A 19,562-nucleotide genomic window follows, 5' to 3' on the forward strand; every position below is an offset into this window, starting at 1 on the left:
AGTCTTATTAGGATAGTCTAACTTACGGACTTACCTTTCTCCCAGAAAGTATCTACATGAGTTTAGAAACGCATATTCTTCTTTCCACAAGTTTTGAATACCGCAAAAGCAATATTTAGGTAGAGTCCACCTATTCTCTTATTTCAGAAACAGAGAGAAAAATTATTCTTCAAATCAGACAAACTCTGAAACTTTTTATGTTCTCATATTATTAAAAATATCTGAAAATATTTTTTTTTAAAATTATATGAGGACCAAACGACCCAGATCCGAACTGGACCCGAATTTTTTTTGGGTTAGGACTGGTTTATATATGGATCTGACCCGATCCGAATGATCCGTTGGGTCAAAAATTGTAGCTGTGGACACGAACTGACCCGACCTAATTTTCTATTGGGTAGAGTTTGGGTCCAAAATTGATGAATATCTAGCAACTTGGGCCCCTCTTTTATAGATGGGTATTCCTTGTCCCACTGGGCCTGGACTTTCCAAAGTGCTAAAGCAAGTAGAAAGCTACCTATTGGGTTTTCTTATTTTGATTAGCCTAGAAATATGAGTCCAACTAAAACTAGTTCTTACTGTGCCATGCGCCAAATTATGATTGGTAGGCCTTGATTTTGGCCACATAATTTTTTTTCTTGTTTTGTTTGTTGTGAAAAAATTACTTGATGGTAAGGATAGAGTAACAGAAATACCGAGAGTTCAAACAAGAGATTAGCAAACATAACGCTCGGCAGTCGGATGGCAACAAATGATCTAGATATGGTAAAGCTCATGTAGAGAAGGATTGCCGCTAGAACATTGGTACGTGCTTTAGTTGTGGTCAGAAGAGCCACAAAATAACTAAATGTCCACAAAGGAAAGAGAATCAACTTGCCCAAACAACTGAACAAAATAAGGATAGAAGTCAGAAGCTCTGGACCCAAGGAAGGGTTTATGCTCTCACATAGCAAGATGCACAAGCTTCTGATGTGTTAGTGATAGGTATTAATCTAGTTTCAGTATTTATTTTTATTTATTATTTAATTCAAATATTAGTCAAACCTACTGCTTTTGTTAGATAAAGCCGAGAGTCTTCCTCCTTCCTGATCGCGATGAAGATCGAAAGTTCATCGTGATCTAGAGTCTGGCCAGATAAGGCCGAGATCAACTATTTAAGGAACCCTTCCTTCTCCATCGAGTTCATCCGAGTTTGAGCCACTAATTCTAAGCTCCTCCAATCTTCTCCCTTGATTCGCCGCTGGAAGGAGCCACTTGACCACCTCATCGAACTAAGGCTCTGAGAAGAATTTTCAGAATTAACTTGACCTATTAGTTTGATTGCATTTGTAAGGTAACTAATATAACCCTTTTTATAGATTTATCTGTAAATTATAAATATTTTATGGCTCGAATTATTTCTGATTTATGAATTTGATGCATGATGATTTATTATTATATATACGTTTTTCTTTAATATTGTATGATTCTTGGCCAATTGCACATTTCGAACAACATTTTTTCATTTTTGCAAATAGGAAGAGGCATCATCACTCCAAACCAGCTTATATGAAGAACCAATACTTGATGTGCCTGTCATATGTAGGCCCTAAATTGAGGTGGATTGCAATTCAATGCTTGACCTATTACCTACAACAATTAAGAGGACCTACTCCAGTGTTGAGCCTGAAATTGTCAGTACAATATTGGCTTAAATAGAAGCTTAGCAACACGTAGAGGCCATATTTGTTTAGTTACGTCAAGAGGCGCCATTGCCATCTGCCCGAATGAAAGTCATTTTCCAAAGGGACCACAAAATAGCTTATTTTCATGTTCTTTTTAAATTCTCTCTCTCTCTCTCTCTCTCTCTCTCTCTCTCTCTCTCTCTCACACACACACACACACACACACACACACACATAAAACCAAAAAAAAAACAAGAAGGGAGTCTTGGAGTATACTGCACAGTAATTTTGTTCTTGTGCTTTTTTGTTCTTGTGCTTTATTTCGATACCCTGTCAATGGAGGTTGTATATTGACATTCGATACCCTACCAGTGGGGATTGTACGTTGCTACTTTAATACCCTACTAATGGGGGTTATACGTTGGCACGTTGATACCCTGCCAGTGGTGGTTATACGTTGGTATTTCAATACCTTACCATTAGGAGTTATGCGGTGGTACTTTGATGTGATCATAGTTTTGGGCCTTCGATTTGATTTTAATGATTTGAAAGAAATTGATTTATGAATGACATTTAAATTTTGAGAAAAATTAAAAATTTGGTATGTGTAATATTTGATAATGTTGCATATCTAGATTTGGCTTTAAATTGATGAAATTCATATGCTTATTATCTATAATTTATTTAAGTTATTGTCTGATTTATTTTGCTAAAGCATTTATTACTTACTAGGCTGTATAGCTCATCATACAATTTCTTACTAGTTTTTATAGATCTGAAGAATTAGCTTGACTTGAAGATTTATCATGGGAGAGTGAATAGTGACAAAATTTTGACATCTTTATTTATAGTAGATTTTATTTTAGAGTTGATGTAAGATTTTGAAATATGATTGATTTTGTAAAACTTTTAATTTTGTCATTTAAATAGAATTTGAATATTATTATTTAAATTATTTTTGTTGCTTGATTATGATATCATGATGAGATGCTTTATATGCTCGTGGAGAGAGTTCCTTATGAGTGTGTAGCGGATGCCGCGACCCCCAGCTTGCGATCTCGGGTCAGAGGCATGACACTATCAAAATACATGATTTTCAGTTCTTTGTAATTTTAGGTATATAAATTATGATTAATAGTGCGGATATTTAGTTCGAATGCCTCATTGTTGATTTTAGACTTAAGTAGGTCTACCATCTTTGATTGAAGAATCCTTTTCTATTTCTCAATATACATAAATACATACATAGATATACATATATGTACATGGGCATACTTACATATATACGCATGTACATGCATACATACATATGATGTACCTACATACATACATACATATATATATACACACACACACACATTTGTACAGACAAACATATAAAGAGAGAGAGATCTACAACGATTCACTCAGGTTTAGATTTAATGATGGAAGTTTCATATCGATGATGTGAGCAATTGAATATAATCTACTTCTTATACACTGTTTACATACCAAAAATATGTAATTTATAGATTCTGAGCCTATGTATCAAGCAGTCGAAAATAATATATATTGTTACATATTGTAAACTGTTAAATTTTTTGACCACTTGATGCATAGACTAGAAGTCTCCAACTCATATGATTTTTGGTATATAATTAGTTTAGGCATAGTGGATTACATCTAACAACATTGTCATCAATATGGGATCCCTACTATCTGATTTAGATCTAACCAGATTTAAATGAAGATATGCTCTACTCATAGACATTTACGTTTCTAATAATAAATAATCGTCTTAGCTATCTTATATTTTTTTGCATCATGTAAGATGGTGCATGATGAGATCTAGTTTCTGAAATTGTTTGGACAATAACATGTCGGTACTTTATGCATACTTACTAATTTTATTTATATTTCTTCTAATAATTCTATTGCTGACTCAATGTTTTAAAAAAGAAAACTGCTCTTGTTGCCTATGTATATTTTGCATTGTAGGACCATGGAGGATAAGATCAACCAATGAGTTAGTATTGAATATAAACAAGTCAGAACTTCCCATTTGGTTATTAAGTTTTGCTTGCATATTTTAAACAATTGAATTGGTAGCATCATCAATTTAAAAGGCAATTGTTTGTTTTGGCAGCCCACGTTTTTCAACATGTAGCGTTATGGAGGTAAAAATAAGTATTGAAAACGGCAAGTTGGTGCTTTCTACTAACTTAAGAGATCTTTCTTGATATATATATTTTTAGACATTATCTAAATTCTCATTATGCATACTATATTTTTGAATTATTATCTTTGAAGTGCATTGATCTCTAGACGGCCTAGGCCATCGAAGACTTGTCCACCCAATTTACTAACTATAGTATTTTAGAAGTTTAATATCATTTAGGTTCATGAAGAGGAGGATTGTGAAGCATTTTCAAATTAGTTCTAAGAAGATATAAGAGATATAATATTAGGAAAGATCATGCGATATTACATCTGAAATAATAGCTGGAAGCGGTTTAGTTTCACTACCATATGGAAATGTAATCTCTAGTTCTCTTCTAGAGAATTAGAGATTAAATTGAGACTTGTGATTAAGATTGTGATTTCCACACATTGAGTTCTCATAATGGTGCTCCTTCGGAATTTCGAAATGTGACAGTGGAAAAAAAAGGGGGGGGGGGGGGGGGGGGGGGGGGGGGGGGGGGGGGGGGGGGGGGGACGAAAAATGAAGCCACAGCGAGAACTTTCTACGGCATAGCTGTCCTACATGAACTTACAATAGGATTTGTGCAATCCGAGACACACATGGAACTGTTGATAGCTTGTCTGAAGTGGTGACGCTACAAAAGTAAAAATTATGAGAAAATATCTGGGGGATGCTCTCGGTAATAATTCACCCAATGATACACTATTCAAGTCTGATCGGACATTATGGGTGACAACCCAGGACCTTTTCCAAAAAAGCTCGTTGGAATGTGTTAATTTCATTCATTGGCATTACACAAGTACCTAAGATCTCATATGAGTACCATGCGGGCGTATGGTTAGCCCATATTGGCTATACATTATCTAGTTCTTGGATACTTATATAGAGCCAAAAAACTTGAATACTACCTTCCAACTAGCTTTTTTGGTTAAAATTCGGAGTTGTTACAAATAATATTAGAGCAAGTCCGACCCATGTGTCAGATAGACTAGGAGATACTATAGCACGAGTCTATTTGGGTTGACCATGAGTTGGTTGCAGTGTTTGGCATTAGATCTATGGTAATTGTGCTTAAATTTGAATGCTTGTAAACCGTTAACATGGTAAGGATGTTAGGATTTAAATAGAGGAGTGTATATGGATCCGTATGATCATATGTTTAGTCCACATCAGCTATGCACTGGATACATCTTGATAATGTATATAGGGTTAAGAAATCAGAATAACATGCCTTCTAGTTAGCATTTTATATATGTAGATTATATGTCCCAACATTTTGGTACTATTTAATGAAATATATAAGTATTTTTAGTGACACCAAAATCCTTAGCTGATAACACATACAAATCACTATAGGAAAAGCACAAATTTTCGACACCCAACTGCCGATGCTAGGGAGAAATATCAGCAATTTGGCTGGCGCGCCAAAATTTACCGACGCTTCTAAATAGCCTCGGAAGATACCGACACTTTCTCTAAAACATCGGCGGAAGCCCGACTTAGACGATGCTAAAAAGCGTCGTCGGAAACTAAAGACAATAAAGTCGGAAGATACCGACGCTTTCTCTAAAGCGTCAGCGGGAGCCTAACTTAGACGACGCTTAAAAGCGTCGGCCTATCTTCGGTTTCCGCCGACACTTAGCATCGCCGGGCTCCAAAATAAGCTGTCGCTTATAAGCATTGGTAAAGCTTTAGTTTTTACCGATGCTTTTTTAAAGCGTCGGCGAAAAAAGTTTCCATTCCCAGCTACCCGACGATTTTGCAATGCTTTTGAAAGCGTCGACACCAAAATTACCGACGCTTATAAACATCGGTACATGCTCTAAAAAGCCTCCAAAACGACTTTTTTTTGTAGTGAATAATAAATCACAGAAAAGTTACAGAGCCACTTACGTGGAGTTTTGGGTGTCTGACATCATGCATTTTTTTAAAAATAAAAATTATGTATTCTCCGGCTGCAACAGGATAAGTTATTTTATTTTTTAATTTTTTATAGTTGTTTAAGATATAAAACAAGTCTGAAACTTTTCGGATGAATCGGGATCTGTATGTTAAGCCCGGCAAGTTGATTAGGGGATGACCAGTGGATGATTATGGTGGGAACATGGAGTGGGTCGCTTTGCAAGTTGGGAGGCACGCCTACCGCCCCAATGGGTCAAGGTACTTCGGGGCAACAAATCTTTTGAAGTTTTTTTTTTAATATTTTTTAAATTAAAAAGAAAAATTTATGAAGCGTAAGGGCTGGCTCGAAATCCGAAGCTCAAATAAGCAGTGGTGTCAGGCTTGAAAATTAGGCCGAAGGCTTAGACCAAAACACACCAAGCTCGAGCCTGATTATATCAAGTTATAACGTAGGCTGAGCCCTGCCTAAAACCGATCTGGCACGGTCGCGAACAGATCTAACTGAGAGCAAAGCTAGGACATGAAAACCTTGTTACAAATTCAGAATTATTTCCAACTTTCCACACTGGAATAAACACAAGGGAGCTGAAAAGAAAGGTCACCACAAACTGGTACTGAGTACATACTGCGACATGAAATACAAACACAGTGCATCTCCCTCTGCAATAATTTTTATTCTTCCACTTCGTTATTCCTGCAGCAACTTCAGGTCACCTTCACAGCAGGCCTTATTCTATAGAATCATATACTACTACTGGTGGCACTCTGAAGAGAGCCCTCTTTCAGTACGGACGCTTCCTTTCGACGTTGCCAGGTGGGGAATAGTTGCAAGTGATGAAGGTGCCGCTGCTGTCGCACTGTATCCGGGCGCACCCGATGCCAGTGGAGTCTCTCCACACCACCTGAGTGTAGTGCCCGCACGATTGGCCTGGCGGTGCTGAGCACGAGTTGCTATCGTAGTCATAGTACTGTTTCTCTCCCACCCACAGGTCCACGGCATTCTTGGCCGTGAAGTCCGGCCCACCCCCGATGAAGAGGTTCTCCCCGTAGCCGTAGGAGATGGAATCCGAGTGAATTAGCTGACAGTCACCCTTCCGTTGGTTGGCATAGTCCTCGGCGTAGGACGCCACTGTGGTGTTCCATGACACCGGGCCAACGCCAACAGCCTCCCGGGCGGCGTTGTGGGCATTTACAAAGTCGTCGGGGGAGTTTTGGGCAAGGGTGGCGTGTGCCATTACTAGAACCGTGGCGCAGAAGAAAGAGATTAGGCTTGATGATCCCATGGCTTTCACCTCGCAGTCTTGGGCTCTAAAATCTTTCGTAATGCTTTGCTTCGTATGTGGGAGATCGGGGTATTTATAGTTGAGGGATGCTTAGAAGTCCGCGCTTGCTTAGAATAAGCAGCAGCCACTAGAAGTGTATTTATAAAAGGAGAAAGGATTTGTCTATGAACAACTGGAGAGCCTTGCGTACTGGGATATATGTCTATAGGTTGGTGGATATAAGGGAACTAATAATCCGGACCTGGTGAAAGCGCAGCCAGCAACCATATATGCACGGGAAAATATCGAGGATCCGTGCCTGGATAGGCGGCCACCCCTATGATCTACGTGCCTTTAAAAAGTGGTGCATCGGTTGAAGAGGCGTGGAAGAAAGTAGTAAGAAAGGATGCATGAGAGAGGCTTTGGGTCCTGGGATCTCCAGCTTTTAAAAGAAATATCTGTTTTATATTGTAATGAAAATAAAACTATATGTCATAAAAACTGAGGTTCAATTTCCTTTTTTTTTCAATCATCGTTAAAGAGCTAGGATTGAAACCAGATGGGTTACAGATCGAATACTAATGATCCATATCTATATTTATTTTCTTTGACGAATACAAATATAGATTATGGATACAGATAATATTTAAATGCAAAAATATATATTTATATTTATTTTAAATGGATATGGATACAAATCATATACTGAAAATATCTAATTAAATTTTATGATCATAGAATCCAAGATATTAATTAATAAATGAATGGTAAATCAAATTAATAGTATATCAATATGGTCATATTTTTTTTAGAAGTTCAAGAGTGTTATATAAAATTAAATAAGATTATAAATAAAACAGGATACTTGGATACAGATCCGTAGTTGTCTGTTATATCTATATCCCTTTTTTTCACAGATATGGATATCAATATAGATACATATATTATCTGGATGCTCGAATTTTTATTCATATCTAGATAGACTTGGACACGAAAATAATTTATATCTAATCCACTTTCACTTCTATTGAAAACATACTTATTTATTTTATTTAGGTCAACTTTGCTGGATTAGGTTGGAAAAGTGGAGTTAGTTGGCCTCACCAAATATTTCAACTAGATTAGGTGAGCCGGGGGTGGCTAGATTAATTGACCTTCAGGTCAAGGCACTAAACAAATATCGAAATATTAAATAATAGCTTACAAAAAAGCATGTGGACACAATGTGCCATTACGTAGAACTAAAATTTAGAACGATAATTAGAGCTTCAAGCCACCATCATCACACTACGATTTTAGCCCAAGATATTGTGAAAACTACTGGTAACATTATGTAATGAACATGACAACTACTGGTAACATTATATAATGAACATGACAACTGTATTTCAAACTGCCCATGCTTGTAAAATTTAATCCTCTGTATTAATTATTACATTCACAATTATGTCTTTATATATTTGTACAAGAAGTATAAAACATTATAAAAATATTATATATCGGTATATATAGAAATAAAGTCATTTATATAGCACTACCTTCTGTTCTTGCTCACTATTTACAACTATAGATAATAAAGAACTACAATAATGACTATTATTTTTGTTTGGCTATGATATTTAGTTTGTACCCGCTGGAATATTTAGGTTTTCGATATTTGCCCATTCAGAAGGAGCATGGCTGAAAATTAACCTTTTCCAATATGTAAAAAATATGTGGAATAGTAATTCTTATTTCATTGGGCTCGCATTTCTTATTTCTAGCTAGATATTTAGGTTTCTAGCTGCTGCGGAGCTGTCGTGGGGCTGTCGCGGATCCCACCCTTGTTACTCCAAGAAAAGCAGAGCAGAAGATTGCAATCGTGATCCTCTATTTTGCTTCTTTTATTTGAATTGAACTGAGGTCAATTGGCTCTGCCTGCCGACTTAGAAAAATTTCGTCATCGAAATTTGAAGAATCCAGATCTTCCAAATTTAGAGATACTCAACCCATTGAGTAACATAAATCTAAGATCTCATTCTCCTCGATCAAAATTGGTGTGATAGGTAACTTCGGATCAATATCAAAAATTTTATATAAATTAGCAGGATTAGCACTAGTTAAGTGATTAACTAAAATCTAAGATTGAAATCATTTTCTTTATGCAAGTTCGCTCCAGATTGGATTGGGATCATTTCACAATAAGATGAATAAAATTAATTGTATTTGATATAGAACTTGAGATGAAATAGATTTCATATATTTGTTATGGTAGAGTGCTGATCCCATAAAAAATAATGGCCAACCTTAGAGTCAAACCATTATGTGGCTAGGAATGTGATTCCCAAAATGAACATATAATGATTTGCATTAGACAATAATAGTCTATCTCAAAAATGATTGGCATCAAATCATAAGAGCAAGTCCGAGAAGGCAAAGTATTGATACTGTGATTCGATATGTATCAAGGTTTTAAATTTAGCTTAAATTTATAAATCATAAAGAGAGAATAATTAACACATGACTTATTTGGATACTTAAAAATTTAGATCATATTTAATCAATGATCAACTCACCCTAGTCATTCAAATTTTTTTTAGCATACCAATAATAGAAGAATCTATCAGAGAGATAATATAGTCATATCATGATTAACCTAAGAATCAACAATATTCACCTTCTCTTATTAACAAAAATATTCTTAATACTTGTTCTTTTCTATCAACCACATGTACAGGTTGCTCATCATATGTCAAGTCTTCTCTGAGCTACAAAGGAGTCATTTCTACCATATGGCCTACATCTGTAACATACATAACATGAAAATATGGAATACATTATGAATCCAAATCGTGCAGATGAAAGTGCCAATCTATATGCAGCAGCTCCAACTCTTTTCAGAATCACAAAGGGTCTCACATAACGTGGACTGAGTTTTTCATGAATTTCAAATTGTATTACCCCTTTAGTAGGAGACACTTTTAAAAATACATGATCTCCCATCTGAATTCCAATTCTTGCCTTCTATTATCTGCATAATTTTTTTGTTTACTCTAAGCTATCTGGACGAGTTCTTTGATTAGCTGGATTTTCTCTCCTATTTGTTGAATAATCTCGGGACCCATAAGTTTTTTTTTCGCCTATATCATTCCAACATATAGGAGATCTGCACTTTCTTCCATAAAAAGCCTCATAAGGGGCCATTTGAATACTTTCTAGCAGCTATTGTTATATGCAAACTCAACCAAAGAAAAGTGGTAGTCCCAAGATCTCTCATATCAGTCGCACAAGCTCTCAGCATATTCTCCAAAATTTGAATTGTTCTTTTTGACTAGCCATCTGTTTAAGAGTGAAAAGTTGTACTGAAATTGAGTGGTCCCCAAAGCTTTATGCAGACTATCTCAAAAATGAGATACAAACCATGAGTGCCTATTAGAAACAATGGATACAGGTACCCCATGCAACCTCATTATCTACTCAATATAGAGTTCTGCAAACTTTTCAAATATCATTCTTGCTTTAAACTCTTCTGACTCTACAATCACCTATATAGCATCATGACCCTTAGGAGTACGAGGCAACTCAGAGATGATATCTATTGTAATATGTTTTCACTTTCATTCAAGAATCAGAAGAGGATGCAACAATCCAGCCGGTCTTTGATGTTCTACCTTAATCTGATGACAAGTCAGACATCATGACACAAACTGTGCAATTTCTCTCTTTATATTATTCCACCAAAATATATTCTTCAAATTCTTATGCATCTTAGTACTCCTAGGATGCACTATATATTCGGTGCTATGAACATCTTTCATAATTTCTATTTATAACTTAGAATCATTTAGAATTCAAATTCTGTTCCTAAATCTCAATGATCCATCCTCATGCACTCTAAACTCTGTCTGAGAACCTGCTTCAACATCATTTCTAATTTTTTGCAACTGGGGGGTCATCTATTAAGGTAGGTTGGACACACAAGTTAGCCAAATGTATATCAAGATCATGCCAACATACTTAAATTTTTGTTGTCCCCAGATCTTCCAAAATGCTCCTCTGAGAGGTGAGTAAAACAACAACATTATCCATAAATTTTTCACTCAGTGCATCAACCACGACATTAGCTTTTTTTGGATGGTAATGTATAGATAAATCATAATCTTTAAGCAACTCCAACCATCTTTTCTGTCTTATATTGAGTTCGTTCTAAGTAAAAAGATATTTTAAACTTTTGTGATCAATGTACACCTTACAACATTCACCATATAAGTAATGTCTCCAAACAGGGTGAACTAGGCCCAAAATGGGTATGGTCTGAAATGGACGAACACGACCCAAAATTGGATGAACTAGGCCCAACACAACCCAAAATGAATGCACTAGGCCCACATTGGATGAACAAGGGCCAATCATGTTCCAAAATGGTGTTCTTCATCCCTTTGAACAGGGAGAAGAGAAGGAAGAGAGGGAGGAGAAGTTGGACCTGGGTGGCCGGAGAACGTTGTCCGGTCGACAGCCAGCCGACAGTAGTGGCGGCCAGTGGCAGCTGCAATGGCTGGTGAGAAGGAGGAAATTCGAGATTGTTCTTAGTTTGGCCCAAAACAGGGAAAAAGAAAAACTTCTCCATTAGCTTCAACTAGAGGAACAGGGCAAGAGGCTTATCGGTGCATCGATGGAGAAAAAGGGCCTTGGCCACAGCTGCTCAATTGGTGGTGACTGGTGGAGGTGGCGCTCGAAACAGAAAGAATCAAATGGAGCAGAGCAATAAGAGAGGACTTAGAAAGGTGCTCGGCTGGGGTGGCATGTTGGCCACAGGAGAAGGAGAAGAAAAAGGGAGGAGAGGAAGGAAAGGGAGGAGAGAGCTCGGCAATAGGTCAATGGCAGAGGGATGACGGATTTTTATTGAGCTTCCTAAGAAAATCATGGGCCATTCACCGCCGCGATTCTCACGGCGGTTAGACGTGATCGGCGGCCGTGGGGCTACTGCGGAGCTGTCGTAGGGTTGCCGCGGATCCCTCCCCCATTATCCCTAGGAAGGCAGAGTAGAGGATCACGATCGCAATCCTCTGGTCTATTTCTTCTATGCAAATTGGATTGAAGTCAGTTTGCCCTGCCGACTTTAGTCCAATATGGCCCATTTTGTGCTTGGTCTCACAATGTGGCCAGCTCTGAAGACCACAGTCATATACTTTTTTGATAGCACAAAACCATATGCTTTGGTTATGCTAGGTCTTTCAGGATTAAAGTGTAACAATGCTTTATTCTTTTTTTCCCCTTTAATAATCACATCCTCTTGGTTAAATGCATGAAGCATAAGTTCTCTTGGACATATTATATATAAGTGCAAATGATTAGTTATATTGGTCATGTTTGGTCTCAAGTATCTTTAATATCCAAATATGTATTTGAATAATTTATTCAAAAAAATTAATTTGATTCCTTCCTCCTGATTATTTCTTATTGATTTTAATCTCACTAAAGGCTACTCAACATAGCCCCATCACGTTAATGTTACGCTCTCTAGGCTTTTAAATGTGTGAGCCTCTGAACTTTTCCCATTCCTCCAAAAATCTCCTAACCTAAGCCATCAGCACTAATGCTACCCCTGGCTCTTCCACCCTCAGTGGCAGAGGAGCCCCCCCACCCTCCTTCCACTTTTTACTAATTCAAAAAATCTTACTTGATATATTATCTCTTTCTTGTTGCAATTATAATTATTATTTTAACAAAGATTTTATGTATTAAACTATCCAGATTTGCGCTAGATATGTACTATATATTGTACCAGAGAGGTTTAATACATTACCCTTTCTCGTGCATGTAACGCCAATCTTTCTCAAAATTTAAGTTTATATTCATGAGTTCAATCTTGCAAAACATCTCGACCAACCCATCATCCATAGACTATGACCGCATCACCCTTGTGGCAGAGCCGTTTTCATGCTACAATGTCCTTCTTTCTATGCCGTTTTATGGCGAAAATCCTCCAGGACATCTCAAGTACCAACATTTAACCTCCGTTTGCGGGTCCTCAGCACAGTCAGTTGGCGAGTCCTAAACAATTTCGTATGAAAGCTTTTTTTCACAAAAACATATTTTATATGCTAAATCAAATGATACATAAACCATAAGATATCGGAATCATTCAATAAATGATAAGCATAATTCATAACAAAAATATTACTTCGATTATGATTCATATAATATTCAGAATAAGACATTATTTAGTAATAAAAACACTAATCCATCAAATTCACAAATCACATATATTATGACTAAATATCTATTATATATTATATAATTTACTGAAAAATTTAGAAATTGATGCATTACTTATACCTTGCAAGACGATCAGTAACTAAACTGACTATGAGAAATGAGAATCGTCTTCAACACATAATATTCAAAATTACATCTCCATTAGAATTCAATCATGATAAATCTTTAACTTAAAGTCCTAAATGCCAACATCCTAATGCAGGGTTGAGCCCAACAACTAGAAACTGGTTTGATCAGAGGGCCACATCCTAGAGCTTGAGTCGAATCATGGAACACAACCTAGGGTTCACAAAATTAAGGTAGAGGATCTTTACGGAACTTGTGGAACTACTTGAGGAAGAAAACGAGGTCTTGGATAGGGCTTTTGTAGCTTCCTCAAAATAGTGAAGAGAAGGACTTCTTGTTGAAGCATAGAGGTGGTTGGAGGGTTGCAGTCCACTGCTTTAATGGCAGCAACGAGTAGTGGAAGAGGACGGTGATTGGTCAATGAAAGATCTGAAAAATCAAGAAAATAGAGTGTCCGATTTTAAAAAGTGCTTAGATTTATACAAGCTCTAGCCCGCTCGGCGATGGCTAGGGATCCAGCATCGGCTGCAGGGCACCGAGAAGAGGTGGCCAGAATGGAAAGGAATAGCACCATTCGACCAAATAGTGGAGTGGAGAAGATTGAACAATGGAACAAAGAATGGTTTTCTTTTTCGGCAGAAATTAGGCGAGTGGTGCACTATAAAGATAGAAGGGAAGAAAGGGAGTTGGGAAGAAAAGAAAGGTGAGCTCCATTGCCTAATCTTCGGTAATGAACAGCCATGGTGACGACGAGCACCATTCAAGTTTTGACTATATTTTTTAGTCCTACTTTCACATCAAAATGTAATAACATGTAACTTTAATTAGTTTGTTTCCTTACTTAGCATTCAAATCCCTCACGCTTTTTTGCCAATATTAATAAGTTTATTCTAAATCATATAGGTAGTGGGAGTAGATGATGATATCTATGTTGCATAATACAATTATTGTGGTATGGAGCTCAACTAATTTTTTTGTGTACTTTTACATTACTAATTTTAATTGTTATTACCTTTGATTTATTTATTTAGAAAAAGCATCTATCTAGATAGTCTATTGATTGCAGCTCAGGCAGGTTTTGCGGTTGATATGATGCTTAATACTTTATTTTTATGGGGCAGTAGTGACGAGAATTTAATTTTCCAAAGTGGCTGTATCTACATATCATGTTAACAACTATTTATAGTGACATCTTTTAAAGTTCCATTATTTATATTGCGTAATGTATTTGTTCTAGATATTCTTATATTTTTTTACTAGTTTCAACCTACACTCAAGGAAAAAAAGAACAACAGAGGTCATCAGGTCTGATCCGACCAGGAGGGCCTCCAATGTCTATGTTAGATAGAACTTTGATCAACAAGAGGAAAGAGGAAAGGCCATGATATAGAATAATATGTGATGAATATCTAGCAACCTGGGCCCCTATTTTATAGATGGGTATTCCTTGGCTTGGACTTTTCAAAGTTCTAAAGCAAGTAGAAAGCTACTTGTTGGGTTTTCTTATTTTGATTATCCAACTAAAACTTGTTCTTACCATGCCTTATGCCAAATTATGATTGGTAGGCCTTGATTTTGGCCACATCATTTTTTTTTCTTGTTTCGTTTGTTGTGAAAAAATTACTCGATGCCAAAAAAATAAAAAGCTTAACACCTCTTATTTGATATTTTAAATATTTTTTAATAGAAAAAGGCAAAAAATCCAAAATGCAAAGGTCTCTTTCTAATAATCATGATGAAGAAAGTACCAATTCAAACAAAACGGATTCAAAATTATGTTACTATATCAATAGAAATTATAAATCCTTCTATTTGCATCTATTAAGCAAGTAATATTTTTGAGTGAGGTCCTAAGTTACTATAAAAATATTAGAGCGGATTCGGATGGTTCATGTGGATTAGGGAACAAAGTAGTATGAGCTCCAATTGTATTGACCACTTGTTGATTGTGGGGTTTATAATTAGATTTTTGCTTCTTGTAATTAGATTTGAAGAGTTTGGGACTCTTAGATTGAGGATGCTAGATCAAATCTTACAAAGTAGTGTTGTAGAAAAATTATTTTGAATATTAATAAATTGCTTGTATCATTAAAAATGGGCGCGCAAATATCTATTGAAACTTCTTTATAACGCAATGCATAAATTTCTGGATTATTCTTGTGCAAACTATGAAATTAAAAATTTAACATGCAATGTGTCTTCTCTATTTATAACATCATTGACTCATATATTGTTATTTTTATTGTATATACATGCATATGTAATTAGTGTAGTAAACTAATTAGATAGCCATGCATTCTTAAGAAAATCCGCATGGCACATAATTTCGTTTAAGAGCACAAATCGACACAATGCCACATAGTTCTATTTAGCAGCACAAACAGACACAATACCACATAATTTTATTAAGAGCACAAATTGACACAAGCCGAGGTGTCCGCCACAAAGGAGAACACACAAAGCATTACAACAATAAATACGGTAAGCGACGACAACGAAGCATTATCCCATCAAGATGGGATCAACTACATGGCACAACAACCAAACACCACGCCACGGTGGCTTATTCCAATAGCTAACACCAGGAACAGCGGCTAATCAAGAGGGATTTTCAGACGCGTGCATCGCCTCATATGGACGAGTTCCTTCTTCAGTGCTTGGAGGCTGGAGGGTCATAGTAGCAGACGATGAAGTAGTACTCACCATTGTGATCATGGCAAGGGTGATGTGCGCATCCGAGCCACTTGGTGTGAGGCCACACCACCTGCTTGTAGTCATCACTGCAATCCCCATGTTTGCACTTCGTCCATTCTTTCACTGCGTCATACGCGGTGGCATGGCGGTCCTTGTACACGTTCACGCCATAGTGGCTGTTGTAGGATCCGCGGCCGCAGTTGCCGGCGCTCTGCTCGGCGTAGTGTGCCAGTTCTTTGTTCCAATACAGCGGATCCACCTTGGCATCCTTTCGGGCCATGTTATGGGGATTGAGGTAATCGCTGGGGGAGTCATCGGCAAGCGATGGATTGGGAATGGCGAGGCAGATGACGCTTGTTATTGCTAGAACTAGGGCGAGATTTTTTGGGAACTCCATGAGCTTGTTCTTCTCTTTGTTGTCGAGAAAGGAAGAACGTGTTCATGTGATACCTGAGAAGCCCGGGAGTCGGGTTATTTATAGCAAGTTGTGTGCGAGGTTAATCATGTTGTTCAGCGCCGCTCCGTAAAATTTTAGAGAAGAGTCGTGTAAACTCTTCGTGCTTCTCTCTACCAAACTCGAAACCTAGATATTCTCCGGCCGCAGCAAAGATAAGTTTGTTTAAAGCATAAAAAAGTGGACCAAGCAAACTGATGTCACGAACTTTTGTTTTTTTTTTTTTTTGATGGGGGGATAAATTTATTACTTAGAACGGGCATATATACACATGTGAGAATCAAAAAAGAAAAAAAAAATAAATTGAACTTTCGAAGATATTATTGTGAGCACTCTGGAAATGTTCTCTATTTCATTGGTTGACGAGTTCACGTTTTATCTATGAAATTCTACAACTGTTGGTTAGTCAAACAAGCAATAAGCGCAAGAGTTGGCTTGAGAGGATTAGATACGGTTAAATTATAATATATATATATATATATATATATATATATATATATATATATATATATATATATATACACTTAAGATATGGTTGAACGATGGCTCTCGCACCATAGTTTCTTGGATAAGAAGGTACACAAGTACGTCTACTGAATGTTTCTTCTTCCTTTTTTTTTTTTTTTTTTTTTTTTTTTTTTTTTTTTTTTTTTTTTTTTTTTTTTTTTGCTAAACAAGAGGGAAGGGGAGAGGAAGGGACAAGCCCACCCCCGCGTAGCAGCCCCCACTGGGCCCCCCACCCCGCCAGGAGAATGTTCGATACGGGCAAACCGGGTCGTGTGTTGGGTACGCCGACCTATTTTACTTATACCCTCCCCACCCGTGAGACGGCTCGGTTACCCGACTCGATCCTCCGTGTGAGTACGTCACACCTGGCACCACCCACGCTACCAGCCGACCAGTAGCACTTCCAGACCCCGTGTCCAGGCGTGGAGCATTCGGTCCCCAAATTTAATCGACGCCCGCGCGTTTCGAACCTGGAACCACTTGGTTGGAAGCAAACGTCCCGTTCCAACTAGGCTACCACCTTGGTGGCAATGTTTCTTCCTTTGCTGCCGCCCCGAGGGATAAGCAAGTACACAAGTACATCCACTGACTATTTCTTTCTTTGCGCCCGACTAATTAGTTTTAAAGAAGAAATCTTGTTGCCGATTTGAAACGTCTACTTTTTTTATCTAACCATTGGGTGGGTGCTTTGGGGAAGTCTGGCTTGCCGCAGTAACTGCAGGACTTAGTTTTTCCTGACTTTATGGTCAGATATATTTATTTGGGGCTGTGTAAAACATCTAGCTTGCCGGACAAACAATTATGTTTAAATAGGATGGATATAAAATTAAAGTAACCTATATTTACTGGTTTGATGCATCATTTGAATTGCTTCTAATGATTCCTATACAATGGATGTCAAACCAAATCAAACTACATCTATTTATACCAAGATGTCATTAGAGTGCGGCAGCATGCGGCAAATTGGATATATCCGTGCCAATTCACTAGTTGGGCTTTCTTCTCCTTTTTCAACTTTCATTTTTATTTTTTTCATGTGTTGCTGCTTAGAAACATTAACATTGCTTTCATAATAGGTAAAAAGGATCGCTTCTGTGCTTATTCCATTATTTTTCTTTAGCAAACGGTGGCAAGTGAACAAATGAAATGGATAAGAAAATATTACACTAAACACTATCGAAAGAATGCCATATTCAAACTGCAGAGCAAGAGAGGTGGACAGGGTTGGTAAAGGGCATAAAAGAGCTTAAAGAAGTTGATGTCACTAGACCCCTATATCTATCAAAGTAAATGATCATTGTATACGTATCCTTCTTGATTGCGTTAGAATAAGACAGACATGAGACATAGCGAGGTGACCTATAGCATTGGCCTTCTCAATATGAGAAAGAAGATCAAAACAAAAGCAACCAATGACATGAAATGGAGTAAAAGCATTTTTACAATAAAAATATGCTTGTGATGATGCAGATGGATGGAGTGGTGGTTGGACGACCTTTTCTAAGTCTCTGTCAACCTTCAGACTAAGTATTCATGACAAAAGACAAAAATACGGGTTGTTGAGCTTTGCTCACGAGCAGTATCTGGTATTTTCTATATTGGTGAAGCTTTCGGGGATGAAGTAGTCGTATCCTGTTTTTTGTTTTGCGTGGCAACCAGTTGGTTATACCAAGTCTAAACCATATCAATGATATGATGAAGCAAGGTGAAAGAAACTTCTCTATGAAAATGCTATTAATGAAGATGCAACCTTACAACGCTGATAAAGTTTTTGATAGTTATATCAAATGACTTGGGACCAAAGCTTATCTTCTTTAGACTTTGTTGTTTCCCACCAACCCTTTCTACCAAAAACAAAAGGACATATCATCAATTAAAGTTTGTGTGAGAGCTGGTCCAACTGGACCAACTCCATTTCAGCCAAGTTGGCAAATGACTTGTCGTTTGCACTAAAAAAAGTGGCAAATAGTTCGTTAGACTTTGCCAAGAGAAAATTCAGTAGATGGTTTGCCAACTTCATTTAGAGAGAATTCAAGTATTCCATGTATGTTATATGAACTAATTTATTATATAATTTTAGATTTACATGTGAATAATAGTCTAAGTATTCAAAATTTAAGTTATAAAATTTATTTATGTATATAGTTATGTTTAAATTAAATATTGTATATACATTGCATATAAATAAATTTTAAAAAATTGGATCAATCCTGAAATGATTTTGGCATAAATTAAACTTTTGTTGCATCAATAAATGTTTTGATTTAATCAGATGTGATGTTTTCTCTCTAGTCTGGCTATGATCATACGAGCTTAGGTTCTAGTTTTCTTTTGGATCTTCAGTAGGGTGATCACTAGCACATACTGATTGATTATATATCATAGTCATAAACTAGTTTTCTTGTGGGCCACGCCAATAGGGCAATCATTGGCACATGCTATTGCAAAGATATTTTTCATGTGATTTTAAGGCTAGTTTCTTTTTGGGCCTCTAATGGGGCAATTACTAGCACATACTGATTGATGTAGTCAGGAGTTAGTCAATTTTGAAGCTTTCTATGAGCTAATCGTGG

At 36.9% G+C, this 19,562-nt stretch overlaps 2 protein-coding genes across 2 annotated transcripts; both read right to left on the bottom strand.

The window, feature by feature from the left end:
- Positions 1–6,242: 6,242 nt before the first annotated feature.
- On the bottom strand, positions 6,243–7,341 carry LOC103713663 (pathogenesis-related protein PR-1 type-like). The gene has a single exon (XM_008800668.4). It carries the CDS (start codon positions 7,029–7,031, stop codon positions 6,531–6,533), a length of 501 nt encoding a protein of 166 aa, XP_008798890.2. The 5' UTR covers positions 7,032–7,341; the 3' UTR covers positions 6,243–6,530.
- Positions 7,342–15,984: 8,643 nt separating this feature from the next.
- Positions 15,985–16,425, bottom strand: LOC103713664 (pathogenesis-related protein PRMS-like). The gene has a single exon (XM_008800670.4). It carries the CDS (start codon positions 16,423–16,425, stop codon positions 15,985–15,987), a length of 441 nt encoding a protein of 146 aa, XP_008798892.2.
- Positions 16,426–19,562: the final 3,137 nt, after the last annotated feature.

The sequence above is a fragment of the Phoenix dactylifera genome, chromosome 16, assembly GCF_009389715.1.
Source record: "Phoenix dactylifera cultivar Barhee BC4 chromosome 16, palm_55x_up_171113_PBpolish2nd_filt_p, whole genome shotgun sequence".
In the NCBI taxonomy this organism is placed as follows: domain Eukaryota; kingdom Viridiplantae; phylum Streptophyta; class Magnoliopsida; order Arecales; family Arecaceae; genus Phoenix; species Phoenix dactylifera.

Bases quoted from the DNA above. Each gene is read 5' to 3' on its own strand.
- LOC103713663 (XM_008800668.4), bottom strand. From the start codon at position 7,031: ATGGGATCATCAAGCCTAATCTCTTTCTTCTGCGCCACGGTTCTAGTA.
- LOC103713664 (XM_008800670.4), bottom strand. From the start codon at position 16,425: ATGGAGTTCCCAAAAAATCTCGCCCTAGTTCTAGCAATAACAAGCGTC.